Source organism: Python bivittatus, unplaced genomic scaffold, assembly GCF_059951505.1.
Source record: "Python bivittatus isolate LINGU-HERP-01145 unplaced genomic scaffold, Pbiv_v1 ctg000060_np1212, whole genome shotgun sequence".
Lineage (NCBI taxonomy): Eukaryota > Metazoa > Chordata > Lepidosauria > Squamata > Pythonidae > Python > Python bivittatus.
Window position 1 is genome coordinate 16,090,926 of NW_028277044.1, and position 15,152 is coordinate 16,106,077.

A 15,152-nucleotide genomic window follows, 5' to 3' on the forward strand; every position below is an offset into this window, starting at 1 on the left:
GCATAGCAAAACACCCCCCCCAAAGGTGGGAATTTTAGAAAACATAGAGCATGCTAAGCTAATTATGGGATGTTTATATGTAACATGGAATCAGGTGCGTCTGTGCAACATAATTGTAACCAATTATACCTATTTTCTTATCTCAATGTAACCAATTATGTTTATTCCCTTTTTTTCCAACAAGTATAAAAATAAAAGTAAGAGTTTGCTTGGGGCTCCTCTCCCTTTAGCGAGATGGAGTCCTTTTTCTTGAAGTGCTTCAATAAAAGGAAGAACAGCCAATTCTCGTCTTCAGGGTCATTGGGCAGAACCCGGGGGAAAGGGGTTCCACACTTTGCGGCAAACCATATGTGTGAGCAAACTTTTTCTTATTTAACAAGCATCAGAAGCAAAGACAGAAATCGTCTTATTTCAGTTGAAGATGAAATCCATGTGTACTTATCTCACGTTCGGCTCAGAATTGAGTAATTTGTGCAGCGAAAAACAACCACGGATTTCACATTAAAGGGGCAAGTTGCATTCTTTATTTTTAGTTTAAGAACACTGTTAATGCATATATACAGGCCTACACATGAAACGAATATAATAATTTTGTAACTTCTGGCCTATATTTGAGCCTGAAGGTGCAGGGGTTCCCTGAGGCCTGAAAAATATTTCAAGGGTTTCTCCACGGTCGAAAGGTTGAGAAAGGTTGCTCTGGAAGATTCTTAAGCTAATCTCCTAGTGGCTGTCTCCAAAGTTTCTGGTTCTAGCACCAGTACCTCCTAACACACTGAGAACATTTTCACACAGGAACGTGAAGAGATTTGACATTATTTTAAATTGTTTTAGAAAATAAAGTACACCTTTACATTCTATACTGATGAGTATATTGTTTACATTGCTATATAGATGCATTAATAGTCACATATGACAATGATATGCATTTGTGTCTGATTTCATGATATTTGCTAAAAAGCTGAGTTTTATTTGTGCAAACCTGTCTTTGTCTACAATGTTATCAAGTGTATTATTACCTGCCTTGTTCCTTTTCCTTAGTTATTGCAGTGCTAAGCAAGATCACAGAAATGTGATCCATCCACTGATTAACATAACCTAAGAGTTTGTTTGGAACCTTGGTCTTTAATCCTTAGCTCCTGTTTGGTGTTTCCCCAAAGTTACTGTTTAAAATGATACCACCAGCTATTCAATTTTTGCCTCAGTGATACCATGACAACCCCCACATGACCTGTTGCAAACACACCACTGTTGTTAGAGCTTTGCCCAAGAACGTTCCAGCTGATGACTCATACTCTTTGAAGGAGTCCAGATTTAGATATATTTTATGTTGTTTTAAGATGCATCGTGCCTACCAGCCAATTCTGCCATGTGGCAGTAAATACCTTCAGCAGAAGTGGGACAAAACTGCATATGAAGGGCATAAGAAAAAGGTAAGCATAACTCTCTGATAACTAAAGCACTGTGCACAAGGCAAACTTGTGGAAAGGAAATACCTTTGATGTCTACCAAGGATAGGAACTGTTACCCATCTCTTACCTTCCTGTTTATAGATATTCACTCTATGCTGTTCTTCTCAACTTCACATTTGAAGCCAAAATACAATTTTAGTACCCAGAATTTAGGTACAAGACCCTCTCCAACCTCAAAATACTTCCAAGTAAAAATGTAGCATTTTCCAAAGTATAGCTACTTCCTCTGTTAATTATTTGAACAGAGCTATTAATTTCCACAATGAAACAGCATTATCAATGGCATTTATCAATGGGCCTTTTTCTGCCACAGTTAATACCATCCAAGAAATGCAGAATCATGTGTCCATAGGGGGAAAAATACATATGCCACACCACTGTCCTTTTACAAATAAATTATAATTTTTCTGATACAAAGGTTAATCAGTGCTGAAAAGATACAGGAGAACTTTGCTGTAAATAAATTGATTTTATATTAGTAGCGTTATTATTACCATGAGTATAAACATTTATAAAGAGCCTAAATCTAATTTGATATGTTTGTTTTAAAACTAAGATGAAAGGATTTTTTCAAGATGAAAAATAATCCATTGATATTAATTTCCTCTATTTTTGAAGTTTAGAAGTACCAATAATCATAGCACTGGAGTAGGAGGCTTGCAGAAAATTTAAGATTTGCAGAAATACTGTATGGTCTTTTCTTGGCAAGTGAGCACACTTATAAACAAAGCACTGGAGATTGATGTTCCCAGGTGCAACAATGGGACCATAGTCTTAGAGAAAATTCTTAATCAATGTGTTGATCTGTTACCTTCTGATAAGTGTGCCCCTTTGTGACACTGCAGTATAATTCATCTTGATTCTATAGCATTTAACTATTTGTTTCTTAAGACTGATTACAGTTTTACTGTATTATTATTCTGTTCTTAGACCTCTTAAGGGAAATGACTTTGAATAGACACCCTACAAATATAACATTCTGGAATGTGTCTTGTATGACCAAATGTAGAAACTTGGATTTCCTTCATAATGAGCTACAAGGTAGAAAATAGTTATAGAGGACTTTAAAAAGGGATAAAAGAGGAATAAATAGGTGTTTGAAACAGACAGGAGCAATGTAATAGAGAGTGACAATTCTAAATAGAAGAGGCTGGGATATAGAGTGGAACAGAAATACAACAATAATAACCGTGATGGTGATGATGATGGAGCAATTCCATGTATCTATATGCAACATATACCTGAGTTAGTTCCAACTGATCAAGGCTATAATTGTATGAGAAGAGTCCTGGGAATAAGAGCCACCAAACAAGTAGGATATTTTCCAGAAATGCAGTGAATGAATGAATGTATGAATAAATGAATATGCAGTTTACCTGGGAGTTAGGTGCAGTGAATTATGAAGAGATATGTACAGGATTATGTTTCTGTATGTTATGTCATGTTACTATATTATGTTCAAAGCACTTGCAATGTTTCAATACAGGTAGTCCTTGCTTAAGAATGGTAATTGGGACCAGAATTTCCGTCACTAAGTGATGCAGTTGTAAAGTGTGATGTCACGTAACTGCATCACTTATTACAGACAGCAATCCTGGCAGTCCCGTTGCCATCGTCAAGTGAGGGCTGCAGGTCGTTAAGTGAGAACCTCCTCCCGACTACCTGCCTCCTTCCAACAAGCACAGTCAATGGGGAAGAAGGCAGGAAGTTGCAAGCCCCGCAGGCCGCTGGCAGGTAAGTGGCTGCAGCAAGCATGGCCAGATGGGGGAGGGCTGCTCCTGGGTATGGGAGAATGCAGTGGTGGCTGCCGTGGCGCAGCACAAGTGCAACCGGGTGGGGGGGTAGCAGCTGCCAGGTGTGGGAGGGCGTGCCAGTGGCTACTGCAGCACCACATGAGCATGGCCAGGTGAGGGGTGGCTGCTGCTAAGTGCAGGTGGGAGGGAGAGTGCTCTGGATGGGTGCACACTATGGAGTACGAGATCCCCAGGATCTCGTACTCCATAGTTAGCCTCTTGGGAGAAAAAGTAGCAGGAGCAACTTACAGGGGTGACTTGCGACCTTTCCTGCCTGCTTCCCCACTGACTTTGCTTGTGGGAAGCTGGCAGGGAAGGTCCCAATGGCGATGACCGTGGGATGCTGCAACCTGGTTGCCAAGCACCTGGATTGTTATCACATGACCGCAGGGGTGCTGGGACGACCAGAACTTCAAGGACCGGTTGTAAGTACCACTTGTTCGGTGCCATCATAACTTCTAACGGTCGCTGAACAAATGGTTGTTAAGCAAGGACTACCTGTAATCCTATCAACACCATTAGAATTCTAATTGCAATAGAGAGAGAAATGGCTAATAAATAATTGTTGCCTAGTAAGAGCCAGTGGCTTCATACTTCAGATATGAAATAAGTTAGAATTTAAACATCAAGCTAACATTAAGAGCCTCATTGATTCATTTATTCCAAGTGAAAATTAAACATAAAAAGGACTTTTTTTCCTGCTGCAGATCCTGATGGCCAAGCCTGTGGTAGACACGTCTGCTCCTCCAACATACGGACATCTTCACTTGAAATTAAGAAAACTTAAGGTATGTTGCTGTTTATATTGTGCTGTAGCAATAATAACAGAGACAAGAGGATCTTAAAAGATCATCATAAACATTTATGGGTTACAATCAAAATATTTTTTATTCTGTGTGTTTGTCTTTTTAAATTTTTGTATTCAGATGTCAGCCTTGTGAGTCCAGACAAGAAGCACACCCAGGAATACTAGCTCTATCTTTATTGTATTGTAAGGTTACATTAATAGAATCTTGCAAGACTGAAAGTTCTCCATCCCTCACTTTTACCCTCCCAAAAACTAGGGAGGGTCCTTTCTGAGACGCCTCTGCCTTCGGACTCAAATTTCATTTATCAGACCATTGTCTAAGTTGTGGCTCTTCCTCCTGTCTCCCAACGTCATTTCCACATACCATTCATCAGATAAATGCACTGTTTTATGTCATTTGAAGATTCAGTACTTTTTGTATCTTAAAAAATACAAATCTAGCACAAACTATGAGAGGTGTATTATTTAGAGAGATTGTCAAGATATATCTTTTGCTACCTGAATTGAGTGGTGCATGGTCTTGCTCGGATCTGGATACAGCAGTGTTGTCCAAACGTGGCCACTTTAAGATGAGTGGACTTCAACTCCCAGAATTCCCCAGCCATCTGGCTGGGGAATTCTGGGAGTTGAAGTCCACTCATCTTAAAGTGGCCACGTTTGGACAACACTGGGATACAGGGATTGACTGGAACTGCGCTGGGTGCAAACTAAACTGGAGATTATCCATAGTAATGTTCTAATACAGATGGTCCTGAATCTCATTTTTTGCATACCTCAGTTAGGCTATCGTGTGATCTGATTGGTTTTGGCTTAGTGTATGGTATGTAGTGTGAATCTAGCCACTGTTTGTGCCTTCCGGCTTGGTGAGTTCTGTGAACCACCAAGCCAAATGTGGTTTCTTCCACAAACTTATCTTAAGCAAAATGTAGATATGTCATGTATGAAAGAAACAGTATAGATACTGAGTGTAGTGTAGATATAGATACTGAGTCAGAAAGAAATAGTGGACTTCTAACTTAACCAAGAACTCGAACTGCACTTCAGAAAATATGAACATGAATGGACCTACTCCAAGCAACTATGGTTAGGGTTATGGCATAAATAATGAATGCCAATCTCAGTATAGCTCACATGTAATATACCATCATGGTTTGATATATTCTTTGCTTCCCTTGCTCTTGCACACTCCAGCTGCCTCCTACATTTCTGTATTACAGTATAGTCTGGCAAACTGTACTGTAGTTTTGCCTAATCAAAGTGAGATGTGTTTTTGAAACAATATCTGATATAGACAAAGTACAGTGGTACCTCGGGATACAAATGCCTCTACTAACAAACTTTTCGGGTTACAACCAGCTCCGGCCGCAAAAATTTACCTCGATGTGCGAACTCCGCCTTGGGGTACGGTCATTTTTCCGCCCTGACACGTGGTCCGCAGCCATTTTTCCGCCCCTGACACGTGGTCCGCGGCCATTTTTCCTCCCCTGACACGTGGTCCACAGCCATTTTCCCGCCCCGCCGCATGGCGCCCGGCCGACTTCCTGCCCCTGACGTGTGGTCCGCGGACGCCAGAACGGATTAACGGTAATTACATTGAACCTTATTGGAAAATTTGCTTCAGGGTATGACCAAATTCGGAGGGCAGAATGGATTAACCGGATTTACACTGAACCCTATGGGGAAATTTGCGTCGGGTTACAACCAACTCGGGATACGCCCAGAGTCACAGAACGGATTAAGTTCGTATCCCGAGGTACCACTGTAGCAAATTGTGGTTAGCCATGAATTAGAAAGTAGAGAAAATGTCATAGCTTGCAAGGGGAAGCAAGGCCTATAAAGCCCCCAATTCATTCATGTAATAATCAATTTAACCACAAAGTGGGAGATAAATCTGAACTGATTCATAATCTATCTCGATTGACCCTATTATGCATAACTAGGAAACAGAGATGACTAATCACTTCTACCACCATACAACAGCTAAAAATACCTTTCAAATCCTTATGACATTTCTGCTCCATTTTGAATCGTAGAAACTTTAGAGCCCTATGTGGATAAAGTCTATGCTGGGGGAAGAATGAGAGTAGAAAACTAGCTGTACCTCTCTACCTCTGCTCTTCGTAGCTCAGCAAGACCTGATTCTCCACAGATACAAATTGTATTGGGAACTTACATGGTGCAAACTAAATGGAGAAAGACTTTCTTCTCTTGTCTCATAACACTAGTATTTTGAACCAGGGCTTATCCAACAGAATTGGTAGTAGATGCTAAGGAAAAAAAAAAAAAAAAGCTTTCTTAGCACAATCTAAAACTGATCTGTGGAATTCCATAAAATGTGTGATTCGGCCACTAACTAGAAAGCTTTAAAATATAATAACAACACTCAGAAGAGCAAGTTATTGCTTTAAAAAGCTTTACTTGCAAGTCTCCCAAAGCTTATTGTTGGCCACATTCTTGAGAATTTTCCGTGTTACTAAAAACCCAATTTTAATACAATCTAAGGGTTCATGTTTTTTTTTTCCAGAAAGAACAACCCCCTGTATTTACGTACTAGTAGGTAGCATTAATGGGGGGGGGGGAGGATATTAATTGGATATAAGAACATGATCTATTAAAATTGTTTCTTTTTTTTTAATGTCTAAAGCTGGATAAGGACCGTTTGTCTACGATAGAGCGAGATAACTATTTCTTGCTGAAGAAGATATCTTATATCATGAAGACTGAAGGAAGAATAGATAATAAAAATGAATATAAAGCCAAAAGGTAAGGCTTGGTGTAAAAATGATGAACAATTATTCAGTTGTAATGACTGTAAATATTACTCTACCTGAGCGCCCTTCTGCCCTCCTGCTGTGTCCTTCCCACGCTCCATGGTTACTGGACATGTATACTTTTTGAAAAATGTTTTGCAGTTTACAAAGTTAAGGGATCAAACAGCAACCAGCTCTAAAATAAAAGTTCCTTTCTTGCACTTTCCCAGGTTGGACTCCCTAATTTCTGCATCAGCTATTGTTATAACAGTGTGAAATTGCATTAGTGGTTATATCATTTGCCTGTGAGGTACAGAACCACGGCTTTGAAACCCAGCAGTACCTTTTTTTTTTTTTTAACTTTTTATTTGCCTGAGCTACAACTTGCATCATTTCATCATTTTTGCTGAAGAAAGGTTTCCTCGCAACTTCCAAATAACCTAAATGAATAAGTATTGCAAAGGACTTATTACTCCATTTATTGGGGGCCAGGAAAAAGAAAAAGAGCTCCAGCATTTTACTGGTGCACCAGTGGACTAATGAAGAAAAAAAAAACAGGATAAAGAAAAAAATTAAAATGTTTCTGCTGAGTTTCAAACTGGTAACCTTATGCATATTATAACTCCTATGCTACTGAGACACTACCGTAAGTGTACCAGTACTGTAATTACAGATTAGGGATATTAGGGAGCTAAACCAGGAAAAATCAAGAAAGACATTCTAATGTTAAAGGTGGTTGCTATGTACGCATGAATACGCATTTTGATCTTTTAACTTTGCACACTGCATTAAGATTTTGAAAAAGTATAGATAAGTAATAAACAAAAATAAGAATTATTTTGATGATGTATAGCTACCATCCTAACTAAGAGGATGCTTTCATGCTTCACATGTAACTAGATCAGTTAAAGTTCATTATATCAAAACCTGGGAAGGTTCTTCTGGCAGGCCATTCAGTTCAGTAGCCCAAGATAAAATGGCTGTGGGGGGCAAAGAATTTCCTTTGTTGCACACAGTCGCCAATCGAAGTGCAGGAATTTGCCTAGACGGAAGTAAATGCAACAGGTAAATCGGACAGCACAATTTGAACTGGCACAACCCAAAAAATACTACTTTTGATGAAAAGCATCAAAACTTGAGTGGAGGGTATATTCATAGTGGGTTGGGTGAAAGTACAGCATAACCTTGTCTGTTCCTACCTCCAGTGGCCTGTACTCACACAACAGGGCAATTAGTGTGGATCAGCCATAAGTCAAGCTCCATTGGGAATATTGTGTCCAGTCCTGGATACTACATTTTTAAAATAAAACTGATAAATGGAAACATGCCCAGAAAAGAGTAACTGGATTGGCAAAATGTGAGGATCAGTTTATGGTAAAATTAACTGGAAGCAAATTCAGAAGGACCTGATTTTTTTTTAATCCGTTCAATCATGTCCGATTCTCGGAGACTGCCTGGACACGTCCCTGCAGTTTTCTTGGCAAGACTTTTCAGAAGTGACTTGACCTTGCCTCCTTCCTAGGCCTGAGAGAAAGTGACTGGCCCAAGGTCACCCGGCTGGCTTTGCGCCTAGGCAGGACTAGAACTCACAGTCTCCCGGTTTTAACTGGAAGCAAATTCAGAATTTGTCTTCAAATATTGGAAAAAACTGTAATGCAAAAGACGATAAAGATCTGTTTTATGTTGCTCCTGAGAGCAAGACAAGAACCAATTAGTACAATTATAAAGAATTAGTATTGATCACAACTGATCACAAAAGCATCTTTAAATTCTGTAATATTGTGAAAACAAGCAATTTACATTTATGAAGATATCCATTGACCAAGAAGGTCTAGATCTCTGTTTCGCAGACTTTTCCTCTACTTGGCAAAGCTCAGCAGAGTCCACTTCAGTGGTCCTTCTTTTTTAAAACAAGCCTGCTTAATATGTAGTATAAAACCAGCCATGGCCTGGTTTATACAGCATGCTAAGCCATAGTTTGCTCAACCACAGACTGTTGAATATAGCAGTTGACTTAGTTCATGTATTGTCTTGGGCTGGTTTACAAATTACAACAGCTAGATTCACACAACTCACTAAGCTACTGCTTAATGCAATATATGAACTCAGTCACTGAATCAGATACACTATTAATAAAGTGCAAGTAAATAAGCAGATAATGGACTGTTAACCGATTCAGTACTAATTTGCAACTGACTGGGGGGTTTCTTTTCAGCCTTTGCCAATTTGCAGTATTTCAGATGTTTTACACTAGAACTTCAATCATCTCCAGCCATAGTGGAAGATAAACAACAGCTTGAGCTACAGCAATATGAGGGTAACAGAAGAGTGCCATGATTTCAGTTTAATTTCTTTAGGATTAACTTACGGTGCTTAGGACAGAGTAGTAAGAAAAAATCATTTTCATTTACCATTTTGAGGGTGGGATGGAATGACTTTCTCTTTTAATGCTTAAATGATTAATTGATTGCACAGGGTTTCTTCCCCCCACCCCCTTAGTTTAAACAGAGAAAAACGAGAGCAAGAATTATTCAGAATACACCAAGAAAATTGTGCCATTCTGGAAAGAATTGCAAAGTGTGAATCTCGGTACAGTGTCCAGAAATGGAACGAAGATTGGCAAAAGACTGAAAACTACATGAGCAGTATTACAAGATATCCTCAAGGACTGTGCAAGTTGCAGATTCAAAAGGTAATCACTGCTGTTAATTATATACATACCACACAGTTCTGTAGGTCTGCATCTCTAGGTCTTCTGTAAGCTGTACCTCTTGCAGTTTCTAGTGCAGAAAAGAATTGTGCCAATGAAAAGCTGGAAAATTCCATAATTGTTCCAGTAAAGGTAGAAAAGAGAGGGGTGTCAAAGCCTTAATAGAACGGAAGTATCCTATCTTATAAATTATGTTATGTTATCCACCAGCAAAAACCTGAATAACATTTACTAAACCTATGCTTAGTTCAGGTAGTTTAGTGGATTCTAACTCGCTATGTTTATAAAATATTTACCTATTAAAGTACGAATATAGAGATCATGGGATATAGAGACCTGCTGAGATGGTAATGTGCTTAATCGGTAATTCTGTTTTGGTTTATTTAATTACTATTAAATAATAATGTTAACGATATCATGAAGAATTTAGCTAAGGGAACTCAATGTACAAGCACACAACCAGGGATTACACTGGAATGGATTTCTTGAGGAGGCCCTTAATCTCTGAATGATGTATAATAGGAAAGGATGTTTGTGGATAGAGGAAGACCCTGATCATCTCTGTGCTGCGGGATCCGTGGAATGCCGGGATTAATTTTTCCTGCCTGCAGCATGGATAGACTGAGGTCTCAAAGTGAAAGTGAAAATATTTCAATTGCCTTTTATTTTATTTTAGTAATAAGAAAAATGTGTCTGTATCAGTGTACCTATCAGATGCTTATTTTCATAAATAATCAGAATGTCATTTATCATGCTGAAATACATGCCATAAAGTGCTATAACTACAATAAAACATTTCATATATATTTCATATATGTACTGTATATGTGTGTGTATATACTGTACATAAACATACTGTACATACACAGGCACAAACTTGTTTCAGTTGCAGATTCTTATTTTTTTAAGTTTGTACCTTCCTTCAAAGATCAAGGCAACATACATGTTCTTGATTCTGCCCCTTCAGACTAAAATCGTATCTTCATGGGCCCTCCCTTGCCCTTCAACTGCCAAAAAGTTGTTCTAATCATTTGGTCTCTTAGGCTTCCCATCCTCTCTGTCTTCTCCTTTCTGCAATCTATAAAGGATCATTTTATGTTTTCTAACCCACTAAATCCTGGCAAAGTGGAAACTTTGTGGGGAATGGAATGAAAATGAGACAGGCGTAGCTGCTAGATGAAAGGATGGGGTTGATGCTTCCTCAAGCAGGAGGAAGAACATCACAGGAACAAAGAAGGAAAGTACTGAATGGGAAAAAAGAGAAGACATTTCAGTAACACAGGTCTAATGAACAAATAACCATTTCAGTATTGGCCATATTTTGTATGCATATGAAAATAATTGTTGCTTCACAGTATTATTTTTGATTATTCATAAGTAATTACTGAACCTTTGAACCTCTCATTAAGGAAGCAACATTCCAAACCGGTTCATACTGACAGCCAGTGTCAAGATTTGGAACGACTCATGTTGCTGGTCATGTGAAGCTCCATACATAGAAATGTGCACATACATCTAAGTATGCCTAAGATTATGGGACCCCAGTTTTGGAATAAAAATTAGTCATTAGTTAAAAATATTAGTTATCTTTTTTTTCTTTTTATCCAAGACAAAATTCTATTAGCACTGAAATTATGCAATCCACTTGCTTCTCCCATCCCTCTAAGGTCAGATTTTATGTTCCCAAGTAATACCTTCAATCCTGGTCTGCTCCAAAGATCAACAAAAGTAATTCTTAGATGTTGAAGACATGGAAAGGCACTTCCCCTTCAAAAGGATTTTAAGACTTTTATCTTCATGCAATGAATAGCTTGAAAGGAATAAACTTCAAGTTGCAGTTCTGTCTCTACCTTACATTAATCACAAATCTCAAAACATTTCTAAAGCACACATTCCTGAGCCAAGCATCTTCCTGAGCATCTTTTGCAAGAAAGCAAAGATAGTTGTTCCACACCTGTGAATACCCATCAGTTCAATTAAATTACAGTTCAATTAAATCAAATTAAATAGCATTGGGAAGAGGTCTCAACAAGTCTGAGCAACCAGAAAAGGACCAATATTGTCATATCTTGTGATTGTTACAGTTGTAATAGAATCTGTATTCTTAGAGTTAAAATGATCTAGTAACATTTTAACATGTAACAATTAACATTTGCAAAGATCATTCAAAATCTATCCTTTTGTCTTAAGAAAATGAAGCCATTTTCAAACATAAGCGTTTATAATTTATTATCATACAGGAACAACATAAGAAAATGCATAAAAAAAGACTGAAAGATAACAGACTGAAAGATGGACATCTGACAGATAAGCAAGAAGAAGGAATAGAACTAATCCACCAAAACAAAGAACTGAATGAGGATCATCAAGGAGAAAATCGAGTAGAAAAGGCTTAATTTCAGCTCTTACATTGGCAGTTCGGACAATGGATATAAGACACTGGAAGTTCTGATGTATAGGAAATAATTACTGGGAAATTACTATGGTTATAGATGTTAGATATACAGTATCTCATAGGTGAGTAATGTTCACACCAGATATTAAAAATAACATATTAGCAAGCTAATTAGATTGGCCATCTTAAGCATCTTTGAAAAATAAATTTCATTTAAATTAGTGGCAATTACTTCCAAGAAAGCTAGTTAAGGCTGTACATTATTTATGCGATAGCCAGAACCTTCTTTTCTAAAATAAATGTCATGGTATTAATGAAAATTACAACAGGATGGATGGATGGGCAGACAGACAGATATTTACAGCTGAGGCTGAAGGGTGTTAATCATTAAGGGAAATTTCTTATGTGATTTATACTCAGTATTCACTCTTAAGGAATTAATTAATTAATAAGTATATCATTAATAAAACACAATTCTGATGCTCTACTGTAATAATTTTTACATCATCTAGTGGCTTTTCCTTAAAAGTATTGTGAATTGTATTGTTGGCACTATGGGATCCAGAAATGTACCATTTTCTGTGCTCCTGGCAATGCAATCCAGTGCTTCTTTACTTGTGTGAAATATGAATTAAAACTCAATCCTTGGTGACTTCATAAACACATCTGTGTAGTTTTCTTGGCAACAATATAAAATTCTAACCTACAGCCCTGGAATTCCCTGGTGGTTTCCTATTTAAATACTAACCAGAACCTTATTTTTTCAATATCAGCCAAAGTGCTCCCAAACCTAGCTGGGCTCAAATGGGGATTAAATGTATGTGCAATTAAACATATTGTATATGCAGCATATATTTTTTCCTTTCTCTGGTTACAAAAAAATGGATGCAGGTTTAGTTACAAAGCAGACCCAGTGATTTCAGCTATATATAAATAATTCTGAATCCACCTCAGAGAGTAGTAGTAAAACCATCATGTTATAATATGATAATTTAAGTACCTATGGCAAAAGTGCTCAAGACTTAACACCTGGATTCTTTCATCACATCCGTCAAAAAACATATATCAATGTATTGGTCCCATTGCTGTGAATGCAACTGAACAAAGTTTCAGCACATTCCATGTCTGACTTGTGCAACAGGCATAGTGCATTCACACTAATACAATTGCAATAGTGCGAGTTCCTACATCAGTGCACATTGTAGACATTTGGCAACATGAAATTGCATTGCTTTTGCAGTTAAATATATTTGATTTTTGCCTAGGACGTGGAACCATAGGCTGAGGCCTATTTATAGCTCAACAAATACACTAAAAGTTTTGATGTACCTTATATTAAAGAACAAAGAACAGACAAATTACAGACACATCATAAAATGAAATGACAGTTGGCGAGCTGTAATCCTTCCTTCTGAATACTATAAACACACTTTGGTTGGCAATGTTGGACTCCTAAATGAGATTAAAGAGTGTTGGCTTGGATCATGTGTCTTTTCCCTCACTTAAAGAAAACCACCCGCAGGAATGGATTTGCAATGCTGACAGTAGGCTTCTGTTCTGAGAAGATCCAAAATATACAGAAGCAGAAATTCCAACAAGGGTTTTTTGTCACCAAAAAAAAAAAAAAAAAAATCATAGTTGAAACATAACCCAGAAAGGTATAGAAGTAAACTCTCCAATTCTTCGGTCGTCAGTAAAACAGACTTTCCATAATAACCTAGCAGTTTGTTTGTTTTTAAAAAGGATATTTTACTTTCCAAATGCTTACTTTCTGTATGGGAGTAGGTGATTGTTTGTTTGTCTGGAGTCATAGATTATCTTAAGTCAAAAATCAGAACAGTGTACCAGAATTCAATTTAACAAGAACAAATATCATAAAAGGCGAGCTTTACAAACCATCACATTAATCAAAATCTATTTTTGTCTATGCATTGCTCAGACCCAGTGCCTTCTACTAGCAAAAATTGTGGGATGGCACAATTTTTTTCAACTTTTCCAGAAATTTCACTAGATGAATCCTTTAGTTAAAACAAAACAAAACAACCCTTACAGCCTCTGATTAGGGTCAGCCCAAGCATTTGCTAATATGGAAAGAAATTAGCTCTACACACCAAGCAAGGTATAAAGGACAACTCAGGAAAACATGTGCAACTGCCTATTTCTAAGCACACATATACACATTCCTGGTAAGGGATATAATTAAAGTCCCCTTCCATGATCTTTGAGAGTAGGGCATAAAATCTTTCTGTGTGAACGCCCTTCTACAATGAGCAGGAAAATACTATAAAAATATTTAGAGATGGTATAAAATACACTGCCAAGGTTTCTGTAGTGGTGATACACATTTCAAATCTGTTCTTTGTAAATCTAAATCAAGCACTTTCTCTTTAATCTCAGCAATGGCTTTTTTTGGACTGAAGTTGAATAAGGTGTGGATTGAGAGCCCACAGTAGACCAGACCAGAGACTATGTGCTCCTTCCCGGAGGAGATGTATTTATCTGCCAGAATGAGCTGGGCTAGGGACTTAACCCTAAATATTTGTTTCAACTAATACTTCAAATGGCATTCCTGTACACAACTTAGGCTGCGTAAGGCATTAAGCCATGCAAAGCTTTATATACACAGTGATGAGCAACTTGAATTGGATTTGGAATGTAACTAGTAACCAGAGATGCTAGTTGTCAATACAGGGATAATAAAGATAATCAAAGAGAGCATGAGTCACAAAAACTAGGTCTTCACATAGGAATGCACCTATTTAGTTATTTGATTGATTGATTCATTTATATAGCAACTCATCTAAACTGCATAATTTTGGGTGGCTTACAACAATTTAAAAACTACCAAAAAAACAAAACAAAAACCCAACCCACAATCAAACCATATTTTAAAAATGCATAAAACCAATACAATTAAGTTAACAAAATCCAGCCAGGATCTAAAAGCAATCTATATTCAACATAACCACTGCATAGGATCCACTACACCTCTAGATCCCATGCCCAGTGGCACAGCCATGTCTTTAAGGCCTTTAAGAAAGCCAGTAGAGTTGGGGCCAATCTGACCTCTGGGGGGATGATGTTCCACAGAGTGCTGTGACCATGACAGGAGAGCAACATAGCTCCCCCAGCTCCAGATCACACTGCCACTGCTCCAACAAGAAAATCAGATCTGGCGTCAGACCACTGACACTTGTTGGGTCCTGGATGACCTGGGACAGGCCCAT

General features: G+C 37.9%; 2 protein-coding genes across 2 annotated transcripts in view; one reads left to right on the forward strand and one right to left on the reverse strand.

Annotated features, from left to right (window-relative positions):
- RASA3 (RAS p21 protein activator 3) overlaps nt 1-15,152 on the reverse strand; it is a 167,159-nt gene that overhangs the window by 148,947 nt on the left and 3,060 nt on the right. The window lies entirely within an intron of this gene.
- CFAP97D2 (CFAP97 domain containing 2) lies at nt 514-14,067 on the forward strand. The gene is made up of 5 exons (XM_007426649.2): nt 514-1,430; nt 3,970-4,050; nt 6,715-6,833; nt 9,320-9,512; nt 11,771-14,067. Exons 1-5 carry the CDS (start codon nt 1,224-1,226, stop codon nt 11,924-11,926), a joined length of 756 nt encoding a protein of 251 aa, XP_007426711.2. The 5' UTR covers nt 514-1,223; the 3' UTR covers nt 11,927-14,067.